The 13648-nt window shown below is 40.9% G+C and overlaps 1 protein-coding gene across 4 annotated transcripts; it reads right to left on the bottom strand.

Annotated features, from left to right (window-relative positions):
- Positions 1-4816: 4816 nt before the first annotated feature.
- On the bottom strand, positions 4817-13160 carry LOC133888769 (uncharacterized). 4 transcript variants are annotated; one of them, XR_009903829.1, is made up of 10 exons: positions 12989-13160; positions 11836-11952; positions 11347-11540; positions 11174-11279; positions 10899-11046; positions 10632-10768; positions 10350-10516; positions 9876-10271; positions 4976-9788; positions 4817-4878 (listed from the first exon to the last, which is right to left on the bottom strand). XR_009903829.1 is itself a non-coding variant. In XM_062329130.1 (8 exons), exons 1-8 carry the CDS (start codon positions 13083-13085, stop codon positions 9978-9980), a joined length of 1260 nt encoding a protein of 419 aa, XP_062185114.1. In that variant the 5' UTR covers positions 13086-13160; the 3' UTR covers positions 9827-9977. The 4 variants fall into 4 exon arrangements, 1 of the variants encoding a protein (XP_062185114.1); XR_009903828.1 differs by having other exon boundaries at positions 4976-9778; XR_009903830.1 differs by having other exon boundaries at positions 9669-9778.
- Positions 13161-13648: the final 488 nt, after the last annotated feature.

The raw sequence follows: 13648 nt of genomic DNA, 5'->3' as shown, positions 1-13648 counted from the left end.
TCTTGAATCCGGCTACGTTTCTTCTTCGTTTTTTTTTTTTTTATAAATGGTTTAGCTGTGGGCGGTTGAGCGTTTCCTTTGACTGATCAGGTTGCGTTTTCCTATTCCAAATTCCAACTGCATTCTCATCTTTTTATTTAAACGAAATGCTCTCCTTGCAAGTAACTAATGTCATTTCTTTTCTCAAAAAAAGAAAATCCTAATGTAATCCACTGTTAAATGGTAAACGCTTTAGTTGTCACCAATGGTGATCAAGCTTATCCATCTTGTTCCTGGGATGAAGATTATGTATGCAAGAATACAAGTCAATATTATGATTTGTCCTGTGTTTATCGTGGTTTAGGTAAGAGTCTGGTATCACTGTGGCATCTTTCCTTGTCATGAACTGCTTGCACTCTTGAACCTAATGGAAACAGTCCCATCAGAATAAGACAGCTACAGTTCAACTAAAACACTCAATGACAGACGCTTACTCGCTCGTACATGAGCCATCAAGATTCATTTCGTCACAGGGGGTGCATTTTCTTGCTCAAAGAAGTAGATTAGCTAGCCAGCCAACCATTGCTTTGTCTTAATTCGCCGAGCAAATATTTTTCTTATGGGTAGAACTAGCAAAATCAAGCTTAATATATGCAGAACATGGATCAGCCTGGTTGATTTCCTGTGTTGTTTCAGGTCTGCTAACTCAAGCCAGATTGGTTGGTCTCGAGCTGCCATTAGTGCACCACCATTATGCAAGGTGCTATTTTTAAAACAAGAAGCATAAAACTTGCACAAATTTTATGTTTACGAATTCTCGCAAACACTCATTACTAGCAGTTGATATATTCCACTTGCCACACTGGCGCGCCACACGTCGCTCAACGACTTTGAGCGTTCGCTAAGGCACATGGTTTGACAAAATTAGGCATTCCGTCGAACAAACGCGTCCTGGTAGATCTTTTTTTTAAGATAAAAAGAGTTTTATTTCATCAAACAAATGAAATTGTCTCAATCTTTTCATCACAAAATGAATTTATCCATTCATTATTACAAACGACGCAACCAAAAAGTATGCAGTAAACGTCATAAGATGCTAGAAAATTTAACAAATAGCACATATTCATTTTAAACACTTAATCTATTGCTAAAACTCCACACGAACTTGGTGAAAATATCTATTGTTGTGATCTCCAATTGACTACATCTTGCTCTCATATTCTCTTGATCCTCCTTCCTCTTTTGAAGTAATGCCAAAAAACAAGTCCAATGTGTGGTCTTGTAGATAAACTGCATAGGAGTAAATATACTGATCTTATCAAAAACTATATCATTCCGGCTAAGCTAAATTGTCTAACAAATGGCTACGGCTCCCACCAAAAGTTGTTTCTTTAGTGCCAAATTTATTCCATTTAACAATGAACCAGGAGCTAATCCAAAAGAAACTTGAACTATTCTCCAAATGAACTTGGCAATATTACAATAAAAAATGATGTTGAATAGTCTCATTGCAACTACAAAAATAGCACTTTTCATTCTCATGCCAATTTATTTTTATTAAATTATCTTTAGTTAAAATCACTCCTTTGTATAGATACCACAAGAAAATATTGATTTTTAATAGAAGCTTAAGTTTTCACAAGCAACCATTGTTGTCCATTATGTTGCTATCTAGCATTGCCCTATACATTGATCGTACTCAAAATCAACCATTTTGGTGTAAAGACCATCTAAACAAGATAGGATCCTCGGTTAGATCAACATCACCAATCTTGGCTCCTAGATCATGCCAAGTCTAAAGCTTATCTCCCACCAAAGTTATATGAAAAGATATATTTGGTGGATCATAATTTAGAACTTTCAAAACAGTCTCTTGCTTTCTATATACAATGTTGTATAAATTTAGGTATTGCTCTTTTAAAGTGTTTGTTCCTAGCCATTAATCTTTTTGGAATCAAATTTGAGTGCCACTCCTTATTTGAAAATTCCCAAAGTTTAGGAATAGTTCCTTGACATTCATTATTCATGTCCAGAACTATGAGTCACCTGGTTTTTTAACCACTTGAGCAATAGTTTTATGACCCAAATATTTCTCGTTAATAAACTTAAATAGCCATTTGTTTAATAGACATTTGTTTTGGATGTCAAGATCTTGAATACCCAAACCACCTTGATCCTTTAGTTTACATAGAATGCTTCACTTTGCCCACCTATATTTCTTCTTATGATCATCACCTTGCCAGAAAAATCTAACCGGTAATAGTCTAACTTCTTAAGAACACCCCTCGGTATCTCAAAGAAAGATATCGTGAACATGGCGAGACTACTCAAAACTGAATTAACAAGAACTAGCCTCCCCTTATAAGATAAATATTTTCCTTTCCAACTACTCAGTCTCTTCTCGAATCTATCTTCTATCAATTTCCAGTCCTTATTATTTATGCATCTATGATGCATTGGAGTACCCAAATATCTAAACGGGTAATTCCCTGGTTCACATCCAAAAATTTGTATATATCGATCATCATAGCCTTTAACTTCTCCATAGCAGAATAATTTATTTTTATGGAAGTTAATCTTCAAGCCTAATAATTGCTCAAACGCACAAAGCAAGAGCTTCATATTTCTTGTTTGTTCAAGATCATGATCCATGAAAAGGATTGTGTCATCCGCATATTGAAGAATTGAAAGACCATTTTCAATCAAGTGAGGGACTACTCTACATATTTGTCCATCTTCCTTTGCTCTTGATATGAAAATTGCAAGCATATCAACCATTAAATTAAACATAATTGGAGACATAGGATCACCTTGTATTAAACCTTTTCTAGTCTAGAAATAGCGATCCATCTCATCATTAACCTTAACCCCTGCACTCCCTTTGCTTACAAAATGTTGTGTCCACGAGTACCATTGGGTTGAAAAACCTTTCATCCTTAAAGCTTCTTGTAAGAAGGGTTATTTGACTTTATTATAAGCCTTCTCAAAATCAAGTTTTAGGATTACCCCATTCAACTTTTTTCTATGCATTTCATGTATAGTTTTGTGGAGAATCACCACTCCTTCCATAATGTCTCTCCCTGGCAGAAAGGTGCTTTGTGATGTCCTAATTATATTTTGTGCAACGCTTGATAACCTATTAATGCCAACTCTTGTGAATATCTTAAAGCTTACATTTAGAAGGTATATAGGTCTATATTGTTGTATTTGCATGACATCAACTTTCTTTGGTAGCAGTGTTATCCCAAAGTTAAAGCTAAAAAGAGGTAACATCAAGTCCTCTTTTATGATCTCCTAAAAAACCTATTAAAACTCAGCTGGTAATCCATCTGGTCCCGGTTTATTATGTTTTATTTGGAAGATACCTCTTTTACCTCCTTTTCAGTAAATATGGATGTTAACATCTCGTTTTTAGCATTAGAGACTTAAGGAGTATCATCTCTACGGCTTTCAATAATAGAAAACTCCGTATTAGCCGAAGGGCCAAATAGACCTTGGTAATATTACGTGATGTATGACTTTAGTTGTTCTTTACCATTGATGATTTGGTCCCCATGTTCTAGTTGAAATATACAAGTTTTCCTATATTTTCCATTGGCTACCAGTTGAAAGTATTTCGTATTGCAATCAACTTGTAACAGCTCTGTCGTCTTTACTCTTTGATACCATCTTGTTTCCTCTTCCCTTAAGAGCTAGACCAACTTTTCTTTCAAATATTGCTTTAAATCCACCTCATGTGGCTAAAGTAATGTATGTTCTGCTTCTTTGTCCAACTCACTTACTCTTTCTAAGAGTTGTTTCTTTTTTTTATTGGCACCACTCACGTTCTTCGCCCATCCTCTCAAGAATTGACGGAGTCTTTGTATCTTATTCCGCCACTTTTGCAATGGAGTATGACCCTTAGATTCTTTCCTCCATTCATCCGCTACTAACTAAAAAAACCATCTCAAGTTAACCAACCAAGCTTAAATTTGAACATATGGCAGTTTCTGCTATGAAACCATCTCAAGTTTCTTATTAGGGCCTCCACTTTTGCTTTTGGGTAATTTAACTCCCATTCATTACTTACCAGAATTTTATCCAACTTCTCATATGTAGGAAGTGGCATAGAGCTTGCCCATGTGTACTTTCGACCTGATATCTCAAACTCTCTTAAGTCAAAATCACTGATTACTGCCTTGAACAGAAGAGGCCATCGATCATCATATCTATCATTACTCTTTTCGTTGGGGTGCCTAATAATATTAAAATCACCACAAATAAGAAAAGGTATGGATTCAATGCGACATACACTACTAGAGGAATGATATGTACAGATGATTCAAAAACCCCATACAAGACGCTTTTTCGAATCGTCTATCGAAAAAGAGTATGTACAAATAAGATTTTTACGTATGTTTTTTTGAACCATCTGTACAAATTATTTATACAAATGATTCTAAAACTAGATCTGTCCGTACTAATTATTTGTATAGACGATTCTAATTTTAGAACCGTCTGTACTAAGACAAAAAAAATACCAAAAAAATTTGTGACCTATACAAATATTACAAGCAACTATCACAAAGCAGATACACAAAGCAGAACTTATAAACATCTTCTCTCAATAGCAGTCACAGTAGATACACAGAGCACCTAATCCTTAGAATTCACATAGCAGATACACAGAGCATATCTCAAGTTACCCAAAAGCAGAACCACTACAATATTACAAGCAACCATCACAGAGCACCTAATCCTTGGTAAAATTCAATCGAAGATTCAGTACAGATATTAGGCAATACCTAGAAATATTTTAAAAGTTGATGGTATACTCCTTTTCTCCTTGTTGTTACAACCTCAGTTTTATTTGGGACTTGCAATGCTGGATCTACACTGATTGGTCTTGCCCTTTGATACCTGCACATGCAACTAGAGAGGCTAAGAATCACAATAAAGAACAAAAATCAGGTTAAGAATTAAGAATCACAAATAAACAGAGAAAGAATATGCTTACTCTTTCCAACCAATATTGCTTGTGTTCTCAATAAAATTCAAATCTCTTGGAATATATGAGAAGATATTAAGGATGTATGTCAAATATGCAGGCAACAACATGAATGTTAGTGTCAAAGTTAGACAAAATCACGAATTCGAATAACAAGGTGCAAATGACTCAATTATGGTGTATCACGTGGAAGAACAATTAAAAGCATGCACGAGATTAGCGCGGCTAGCTAGCTAGAACTTGGGGAAGACTAGTTGGATATCACCCTAGCTAAGCAAGCTTATTGAGTGGTAGTTGTTACCTTAGGCTCATCTATCGGTTGCTTCTGATAGGCGGCTACCTTCATCTGCAGCTTATAGTAGTCACGCATTATCGGTGTATTGAATAAAGGGGTACCATAGCAAACAGACCCCGCGAGGGATATAACGGTCAGAGACGTATAGTTACTAAAATTCGTCAATCGCACGTCCAGGGTATGGTTCCCACGACCAGTACGCGACCAGTCTCCCTATGTCATTGTATAAACCCGTGACCGGCCTCACTAGTCACAAGGCCGGATCTAACACAACCTGTCCAATCGCATTTATTGACATTCACTCAAAGTGTTCTCCTTCCCCAGGCGCTAACTCTAGTGGGCGAAGTCGTGGATGGCATAGAGGGGCATTGTCCCGTCTCGTAGCGTAGAACTTTGGAGGTCGATGTGGCGCCGCACGATGGATGAGACGTTGTCAGCAAGCTGTCAAGCAAGTGGTCGGGGATGGCACAAAGGGGCATTGCCCCACCCAATAGCATTAAATGCTATGGAGTGGGGCTTTGCAAACTAGCACAGCGGTGCACGGCGATGAGATATACTAAGCCCTCCGAGCAAATGGACACGTTTGATCCTCTGTAATGATGGCTTGTGTTAGATATTAGGATAAGCAGGATCTTCTGTTTGGACCTACATGTAAGTTCTCCTTCTCCCTACTATATAAAGAGATGATGACCCTATTTGTAGAGGATTGCAGATCAAGTCTGGCAGTCGGCTAGAACTACCTCTGTAACCAATGGAGATCCTCCATAACACAACACACAGGACGTAGCGCTATTATTCTCTGAGAGGCCTGAACTTATATAACTCTCTATGTCCCTGAGTCCATCGTACGCTCACACATCAATTCCTAAAACATCATTCACGCACATGTTATCCAGCATACTCCGAAATCATTGTCAGAGACTAACCCTCAACACACAAGATCCATTCGATGACTTGCCGGAGCATTGTCATGGACATATGCTCAGGTTAACAGACCAATATCATTGGCATGCATGGACATATGCTCAGACTAAGATAAACACGTCATCGACACCAAACATATGCTCAGCTTAACTTTCATTATAGGAAATGGACATAAGCTCATATTTTATTGCCATATCAGTGAATTAATCAAGGCAATTCGACATCATGAACCGCGACCAGGCTAGCTGCCGTCCCGATCCATGGCCCTCTTCACCACCTCGATGTAGGAACCGCGTTGCAGATAGACAGCCGATGTAGAATTGGCTAGACATGGAAGACTCGACGGCAAATAATGTGGCGTAGGGTTTCGTAGAAGTTCTGGAGATTGTCTGGAATGCGCAAATAAAGTAGGCAAGCATGCTGGAGAATGGAACCATCCGTATTTTGGCTTTTTTTTGAATAAAGATTGGATGTAGCGATTTGTGCCCATCAAGCCCTCTCCTTTCTAGACTATGGCCCATAACAGATGTCTCGACCCACTTGCGTGGTGACATTGAACCCAGATCCACTTTAGCCGCAGCTTTTGAAATTAGAAACTCAGGAATCTTCTTCTCAGGCTCAGGTGTTACTCCGATCAGCTCTGTCGATGAACTACTCACCACTGCCACATTCGATGATGGATTCCCAAGAGCACATGAATGATTTTCGCTCGAGATTGGCCCGAATCCATCATTGCTGGACAGTCCAACTTAAGCGACGGAGGCGCCGATAGCCATCTCGATGATAGTGCATAGGCACCCCTAACCAAAATATCTCCAATTGTCCTTGGAGGTGAGATCCGAGGCTTTGGCAAAGGACCTCACCATGGTTTACCCTGTCGATGTTTCACCAAAGCGTCGATGATCCGCTGAGGTAAAGAGTTTCTATGCCCTGGACATGTACATACCTCAGCCTTCTCTTCTGCCACGATCTGAGCCTCCGCTTGGACAACTTCTTCCACCGAGAAACCTGCCTGGACAACAGATTCCAAGAACTCAGAAGTTGTTGGAGTGACCACCACTACGTTTTCCATATCCAAGGCATCTTCATTTGCCAGCACCCAAAATTTGGAACCCCCTCGCCATCGATCATCCAAGGGATCAGAGCCGCCATAAGCACCGAAATCGCCGCCAGAACGTCCCATTGCCATAGAACTGTGCATCTGAGTTCGGACTGGAGTCCACTCCCGTGCTTCATCTGTTGGCGTTGGTAACGAAAGCGTCATCGCAGATTGCCTCATCGGGCTGCCACCAGGTCCTCCCACACTCGCCAGACGATCCCGCAAGCAGTAGGATGTCATCGGGTGCTTACCTCAACCATCGGAGGGAATCACAATCACACCAAAACGAACAGTGGTCATCGGGTGCTTCCTGGTCGATCTAACTGGCTCAATTTTCTTTTGAACAAATGTTGCAATCAGTGTGGCTAATGATTATCAAGGAACTGGACTACTAAATCCATTGACTAAGCGATCTAAAAATTGCATCCTAATCACAACCGTCACCGACTTATCGGTTATAATATTCAATGAGATTTTGAATCATCCAACAGTTTAAAACCTTAAATTTAGTTTCCTCTGAACAGAATCAACAATTCCAATGCTGACAAAACCACATTGACAATGGATATTGACAACATACCCATTCAGACCTCAAACAATCCCTTTTTTTTTAAGAAGGATTCAGAGTTCCTACTTCGATTTGGCACATAGCATTTGACATGAATTGGATTGCTGGTTTTTGCATCCAACTCAGAATATTTGTGGGCAACATTTTCCAAAGGCGTGAGTACATATAGTAACAAATTCGGATATGATGATTCATGACAGTCACCAAATTAACAAATGAGTTCCATGAATTGGCACAGCTACTCAGACCTACATGATTCCTCTCAAACATCGTCCTTGGCATATTGTAAACAGCAGGTGAGAGTTGATCCCGACAGTTTATATTTGACCAGTCAAATCATTGTTGTTTCAACCTAATTGCTCTTTCGTTGGGGGGGCGGGGGGGATAAGACTATAAGCTCCAGCTCCATTCCAGGGGTGCAGTACATTATGAACTTGGCCAAAAAAAATTGAACTGGACCGGCAGGAGAACTACCCGTTGTATTAATTAGAAGAAAGCCCGACAAATAACAAACAAGGTTTTTGAAAAGGGAGGCCAGAATAAGAAAAAATACCAAGGGTCGGGATCTCGACAAATCCTAAGCTCGAAGCACCAAGCCTACTCTTGCGTAACTAGGCGTCCTAGGTGGCGCGCACCCGCGAAAGCCCAAAGAGAGGCTTCGTCCTTGATAACCTGGACGAGGTGGGCTGTGGCCTGCTCTCAATGGTAAAAAAAACACGTTGATTTCGTTCCTTCTAAATCTCCCAGGAAACTAAAATGATGAGCAGTCTGACTTTTTTGCGTGGGGAGTGGTTGATGTTAGCCATGGCCGTCCACCGCTCGTGGACCGAGTCTGTATGGGGCCAATTGGGCAGATCGATACCTGGCTGAGCCAGCCAAACCGCCATTTGGGCCCACATGCGCTGGGTGAATCTACAGCCCGTGAGGAGATGATGGCAAGTCTCAAGGAAGGCAAAGCCCACAGATGGTGGTAGAGGGTCATCCCCTCTTAGAGAGCCGATCAGCGGTCCATAGCCTGTTTTGATTAGCCAGCCACAAAAAAAAATTGCATTTGGGTGACACCCAGACCTGCTAGATGATGATGGCAAAGTTGGTGTCTGTGGATCCCCATAATTGCATCTTGTAGGCCGAAGACATGGAGTACACCTGTTGCGCACCCATTTTCCAGAAGATGTCATCGGGAGACTGAGGGAGTAAGGACACATTTTGTGCAGCCTGGCATAGAACAACCTGGTGAATGTGTTGGTAGGATGCCATCTAACGAAAGTCAATGTCATGGAGCCATGAATTATCTCCCAAGGCCTCACGCAGGTTCTGTCACTTTGCCATGCACGCATAGTAGATGAGGGGGCGAAGTCGATAGGCCTGCAACCGCCGACCCAGGAAGAATGCCAAAAGGAGATGGAGTTACCATCCCCAATCATATCTCGGTAGCCGCCGCAAAAAGAAGCCTATCAGAATTATTGCAAGGAATCTTGGACCCAACCCACAGCAAATCTCGAACCCAACCCACGGCTTTTGCAGAGATTTCCATTCAAGCCACAACCATTGCTAGAGCACTCTACCAAAAGCATGTAGGTGTAGAACGTCTAGCCCTCCCTTGCTTTTTGGCCTACAGACTCGATCCCAGTTGACTTTGCAGCTACCCCCGATGAGCTGCTGACAACCAAACCAGAGAAATCGATGCCTAGCCAAATCAATTTCCTCTAGCGTTCCTTTAGGGGCCCTAATAGTCGTGAGGAAGTAGACCGACTGCGAGGAGAGCACTAATTTTACCAAAGTTAAACGGCCAGTAGGGTTTATGACTTTGCCTTACCAGGTGGGCATTTTGCCAGTAGTCCTGTCAACCGGAGGTTGAAGATCGGATCTTTTGAGGCGCTTTGTGGAGAGGGGAGGCTGAGGTAAGTGATGCGGAGGCCAGTAGTTCTGTCCTCAACTTAGCCAAATTTTGATATGTTAGATACAATAAACAGATCACCAAGTCACTGTAGTTTGCCAAAGGGGTTTAATGTGAAGGCATTACCGTAATGTGTGTACATCAAAGTCAGAAGCGTCATAAAAATTCGAAAATAGTATGTCGTGGTGTTCAAATTGTTTCCATATGGCATTGCCCGGACGGTATATATCACTCCATCCTCTGATGATAGACATTAAGGACATAGCTGTTGAGGAGGTCACCAAATGTCTTCGTCGAGAATTTTTGCACCACATGGTCTCGTGCTTGTTTACCCATCCTGACAGCAAGATCATGATCATCCACAAGTTTCAGCATGGCTTTTGAAAATTCAATGGGTGATGGATCACACAGAAACCCTGTTACTTCATTTACAACTGTTTCCACCGGGCCACCACTGTTGCATGCAATTACGGGCTTATGGGCCGCCATGGCTTCAAGAGGAACAATGCCGAAATGTTCGTCCTGGATAAGTATCCACAAGAAGCTTGCTAAAGTAAAATGCTTAGTTTGATGCAAGTCCTAGCACAGCTAGACATTTACCTTTGGAGTGTATAAAACACAAAGGCAGTTGGAGAGAAGCTCGTTTCTCACAGATGTTGAGCAAGATGTCATAAATTTGACCTGTCCAGACACCCCTTCAGCCACTGCCAATCTTTTGAGTTCTTCAAGGTATTCAACATTTTCCTTGAGACGCTTATCATAGCCACCTAAAGAATGAGCTCGTAAGAAATCAGCATAGTTAATAATTTGATATTTTTAAACTCAAGATGTAGTCACATTGAACCTGAACTAAAAGAAAAAGAATACATAAACAGAAATCACCTGCCACTGTCAAAGTTGCTTCCTGCAGAGCATTACCAGGTAGTGTAGAAGCAACAGAACGGAGCAAAGCAAATGCTGAAATGGCTAGATCAAGATTCTTTTTCCTCTCAAACCGGTTAATTGATAGGAAATTCAACCTGAAAATGATGGTAGTCTATTTTAGCTACACCACAACAAAAAAAGGTGAAAAAAAATCTAATATAGTATGCTAAAATTGATAAGTGAAACCTAAGTGAGTTATAAAGAGATATACAAGCATGAAGTTACTTGTAAGCATGAGGTTCATGAAACTGCTCAACAGAGACAGCTGGATATAGAACACGAGGCTCGATTCCTCTAGCATGTAAGCCACAGAAGGTCCTCCCAAAAGTTGCTGCAGTAAACTTGCTGTTGACTAGAATCAAATCTGCCACACCTGATATATATATAGAAGGAAGAACCATTACAGTTAGAATGCTGCTGGATGTCAAGACGTATAGTTAAAGAAAGGGAAGGGAAAAAACATATCAGGTACAATTCTAGACGCAGAAGAATCACTATACCAGTAGTGGCCTCCTCAATCATGTCAATTGGCTTGCGGTAAAACCTCCGAAGCATGGTAGTATGTTGTGCAAGCAACAGATCAGGGAAATGACAATAAAATATTATCTGGAGATGCAACAAACAATTAGAAGCAATTAGAGAGCACAAAACACTTAAAACAAGAGATTGATACCTTGGATGATGGCTTTAGCTTGAGTAGTGGAATCACAACAGAAACTTGGTCTACCAATATGATGTCAAAGGAGGGCCACCAAAGAAGCACACAGAGTGCAACAAAAATGCAGCGAAGATAAGCGCAAACAGCATGAAAGCGGTTGAACACATGACGAGGTAGGAAATCTCCATATACAGTAACTGAAAATGGACCTGGAAAACAATCAGATAGAAGTTATGTAAAGATTGAATTCACATAAGCACCATTTTGCCACACACATAATTCAGTGATGTACAAGTAGGATGTCAAAGAAAATTATTTGCCAGGAATTTTGAAGGAACTGAGTTAACACGGCAATGACTTCGGATTTGTACCCCAGAATGCGGATCAAGATATTCACAAAGCATAAAATATAAGAGCAACAAAGAAAAGATAATGTAACTGTAAATTAAAATTATAGTACTAAGGTATCAGAAGAAAACACGTAGGTAAAGTTCAGAGCATTACCGGAAACAGTCTCCTCAAAGCAGCGGTTTTTATCATGATGTGATGTGAAAACATGGACATCATGTCCATGGACAGCAAGCTGACAAGCCGCATCAACGATCAATCTCTCAGCACCACCTACACCAAATATCCAATTCAGTTGAGTAACCGGAATCTTCTATGCTGCATGTGTGGTTATACTTTGTTTCATACTGCAGCTGTTGCTGCAAAAAGTTTTTGAAAAAAATGTTCTATAAATTTCATCTGCTGCTGCCTATAACAAGCGTAATGCAGCCGCACGTCAAAATAACTAATTATAAGGCATGGTTGTTTCACCAGAAGCGTATCAAATACACAAGGAACAAGATCCAATCCTCCCTCAGTACCCAGACTCCAAGTGAACTAAGCCTATGTTAAATCTTGCACAAAATTGAGAACGCCCAGTTCTCCAAAAAAAATTTGAGAACGCGCTATATCAATGAGTTGGGCTCTTAGAGTCCTCTTGTAGCCTTACACTGGCAAATATATGTCGATCCAGGAAGTTAAATGGGAGATTTGAGGACATGACACCCTAAAGATTAGTTTTCAGGAATAGGAAAATTGATTATATGTCCCAAAGTTAATCAACATTTAATAATATGTCTAAAGTTGATCATCCTTTGATCATATATCTCACAGGGACTAGTTTGTAACAAAATTTCATATTGGGTACGAGAGTTGAAGGCTAAACTTTGTTACAAATTAGTCCATGTGGAACATATAATTAAATTTAGGCATATTATCAAAGGTTAATTAACTTTGGAACATATAATCAAATTTCCCTTCAGGAATTGCCACCTATTTCCTTTTTTTTTAATCATTTTCTGCATCTAACCAGAGCCCCACGGCGCTGCTCGTCTCCCACCCGCAGGCCACTGCCGCTCGTCTCCCTGCCGCACCCCTTCTTCATCCTCGAGACGGACGGCGCCGCTCCCTCATCTGCCCCAAACGTTCTCCGCCCACCACCGTTCCCTCTCCTCCGCGCGCACGCCATCGCCCCTTCTCCTCGCTCTCCTCCGCACTCAAGATTCTGAAATCTAGACAACTCTAACTACGCGAGATCCCAGCCAAATTGGACATGGAGTTGGCGCAACCACGGATCAGCGTGACCAACTGGGAGATAGAGAGGGCGTACCGATTCCAAGGTCGGGGTGGATGACGGCGACCTTAAGCCGCTTCGTCTTCGTCCCCGACGACTCGCCGGAAACTTCTCCCGCCGCCGCCGCCGCCATCTCCTCCAATTCGCGCGATTGTTTAGGGCCCAGACTGGAAAGTGCGTGCCCAGGGGATAAAATATGAAAGCCCGGCCCAAGGGATCAAGCGGCACCCATTTTCCCCTTCCGGCAGTTGTTAAATGTTCGTGCATTAGTGATTTTTTCTATATTTTTCTTTTTTTAATTTGCAGAATTAGGCGGTCGTTTCAAAAAATTATAGAACTAGCCTCTAGTCGCCAACAGCTGGGCGATTTTTAAAAATCTCTCGGACAGTGAGCGACTGCAAAATTAATCGCCCAAAGCAGCGTCAAAAAATTTGCATCGCCCTTTATATCTCCAATACAAAGTTTCTTCCACGTGTTAAAATATGTGCCCACGTCAAGTTTTCAATTCCTCCATATTTATTTGCTTGCTTCATGCAACAAGTGAACATGGACATTGAGCATCACAATGCTTTTTACGAGTTTCTTATATTGGATATTGTGCCTAGTTGATGTATCACAATCCATATTTACTAAAGACACTAGTTTATTCTGTCTTCTTTCATTTTTTTTTACATTATAAAAAATATGGTATGGTTA

Source organism: Phragmites australis, chromosome 13, assembly GCF_958298935.1.
Source record: "Phragmites australis chromosome 13, lpPhrAust1.1, whole genome shotgun sequence".
In the NCBI taxonomy this organism is placed as follows: domain Eukaryota; kingdom Viridiplantae; phylum Streptophyta; class Magnoliopsida; order Poales; family Poaceae; genus Phragmites; species Phragmites australis.
The sequence above is the reverse complement of the archived record's forward strand: the minus strand, read 5'-3'. Positions and strand labels throughout refer to the sequence as shown.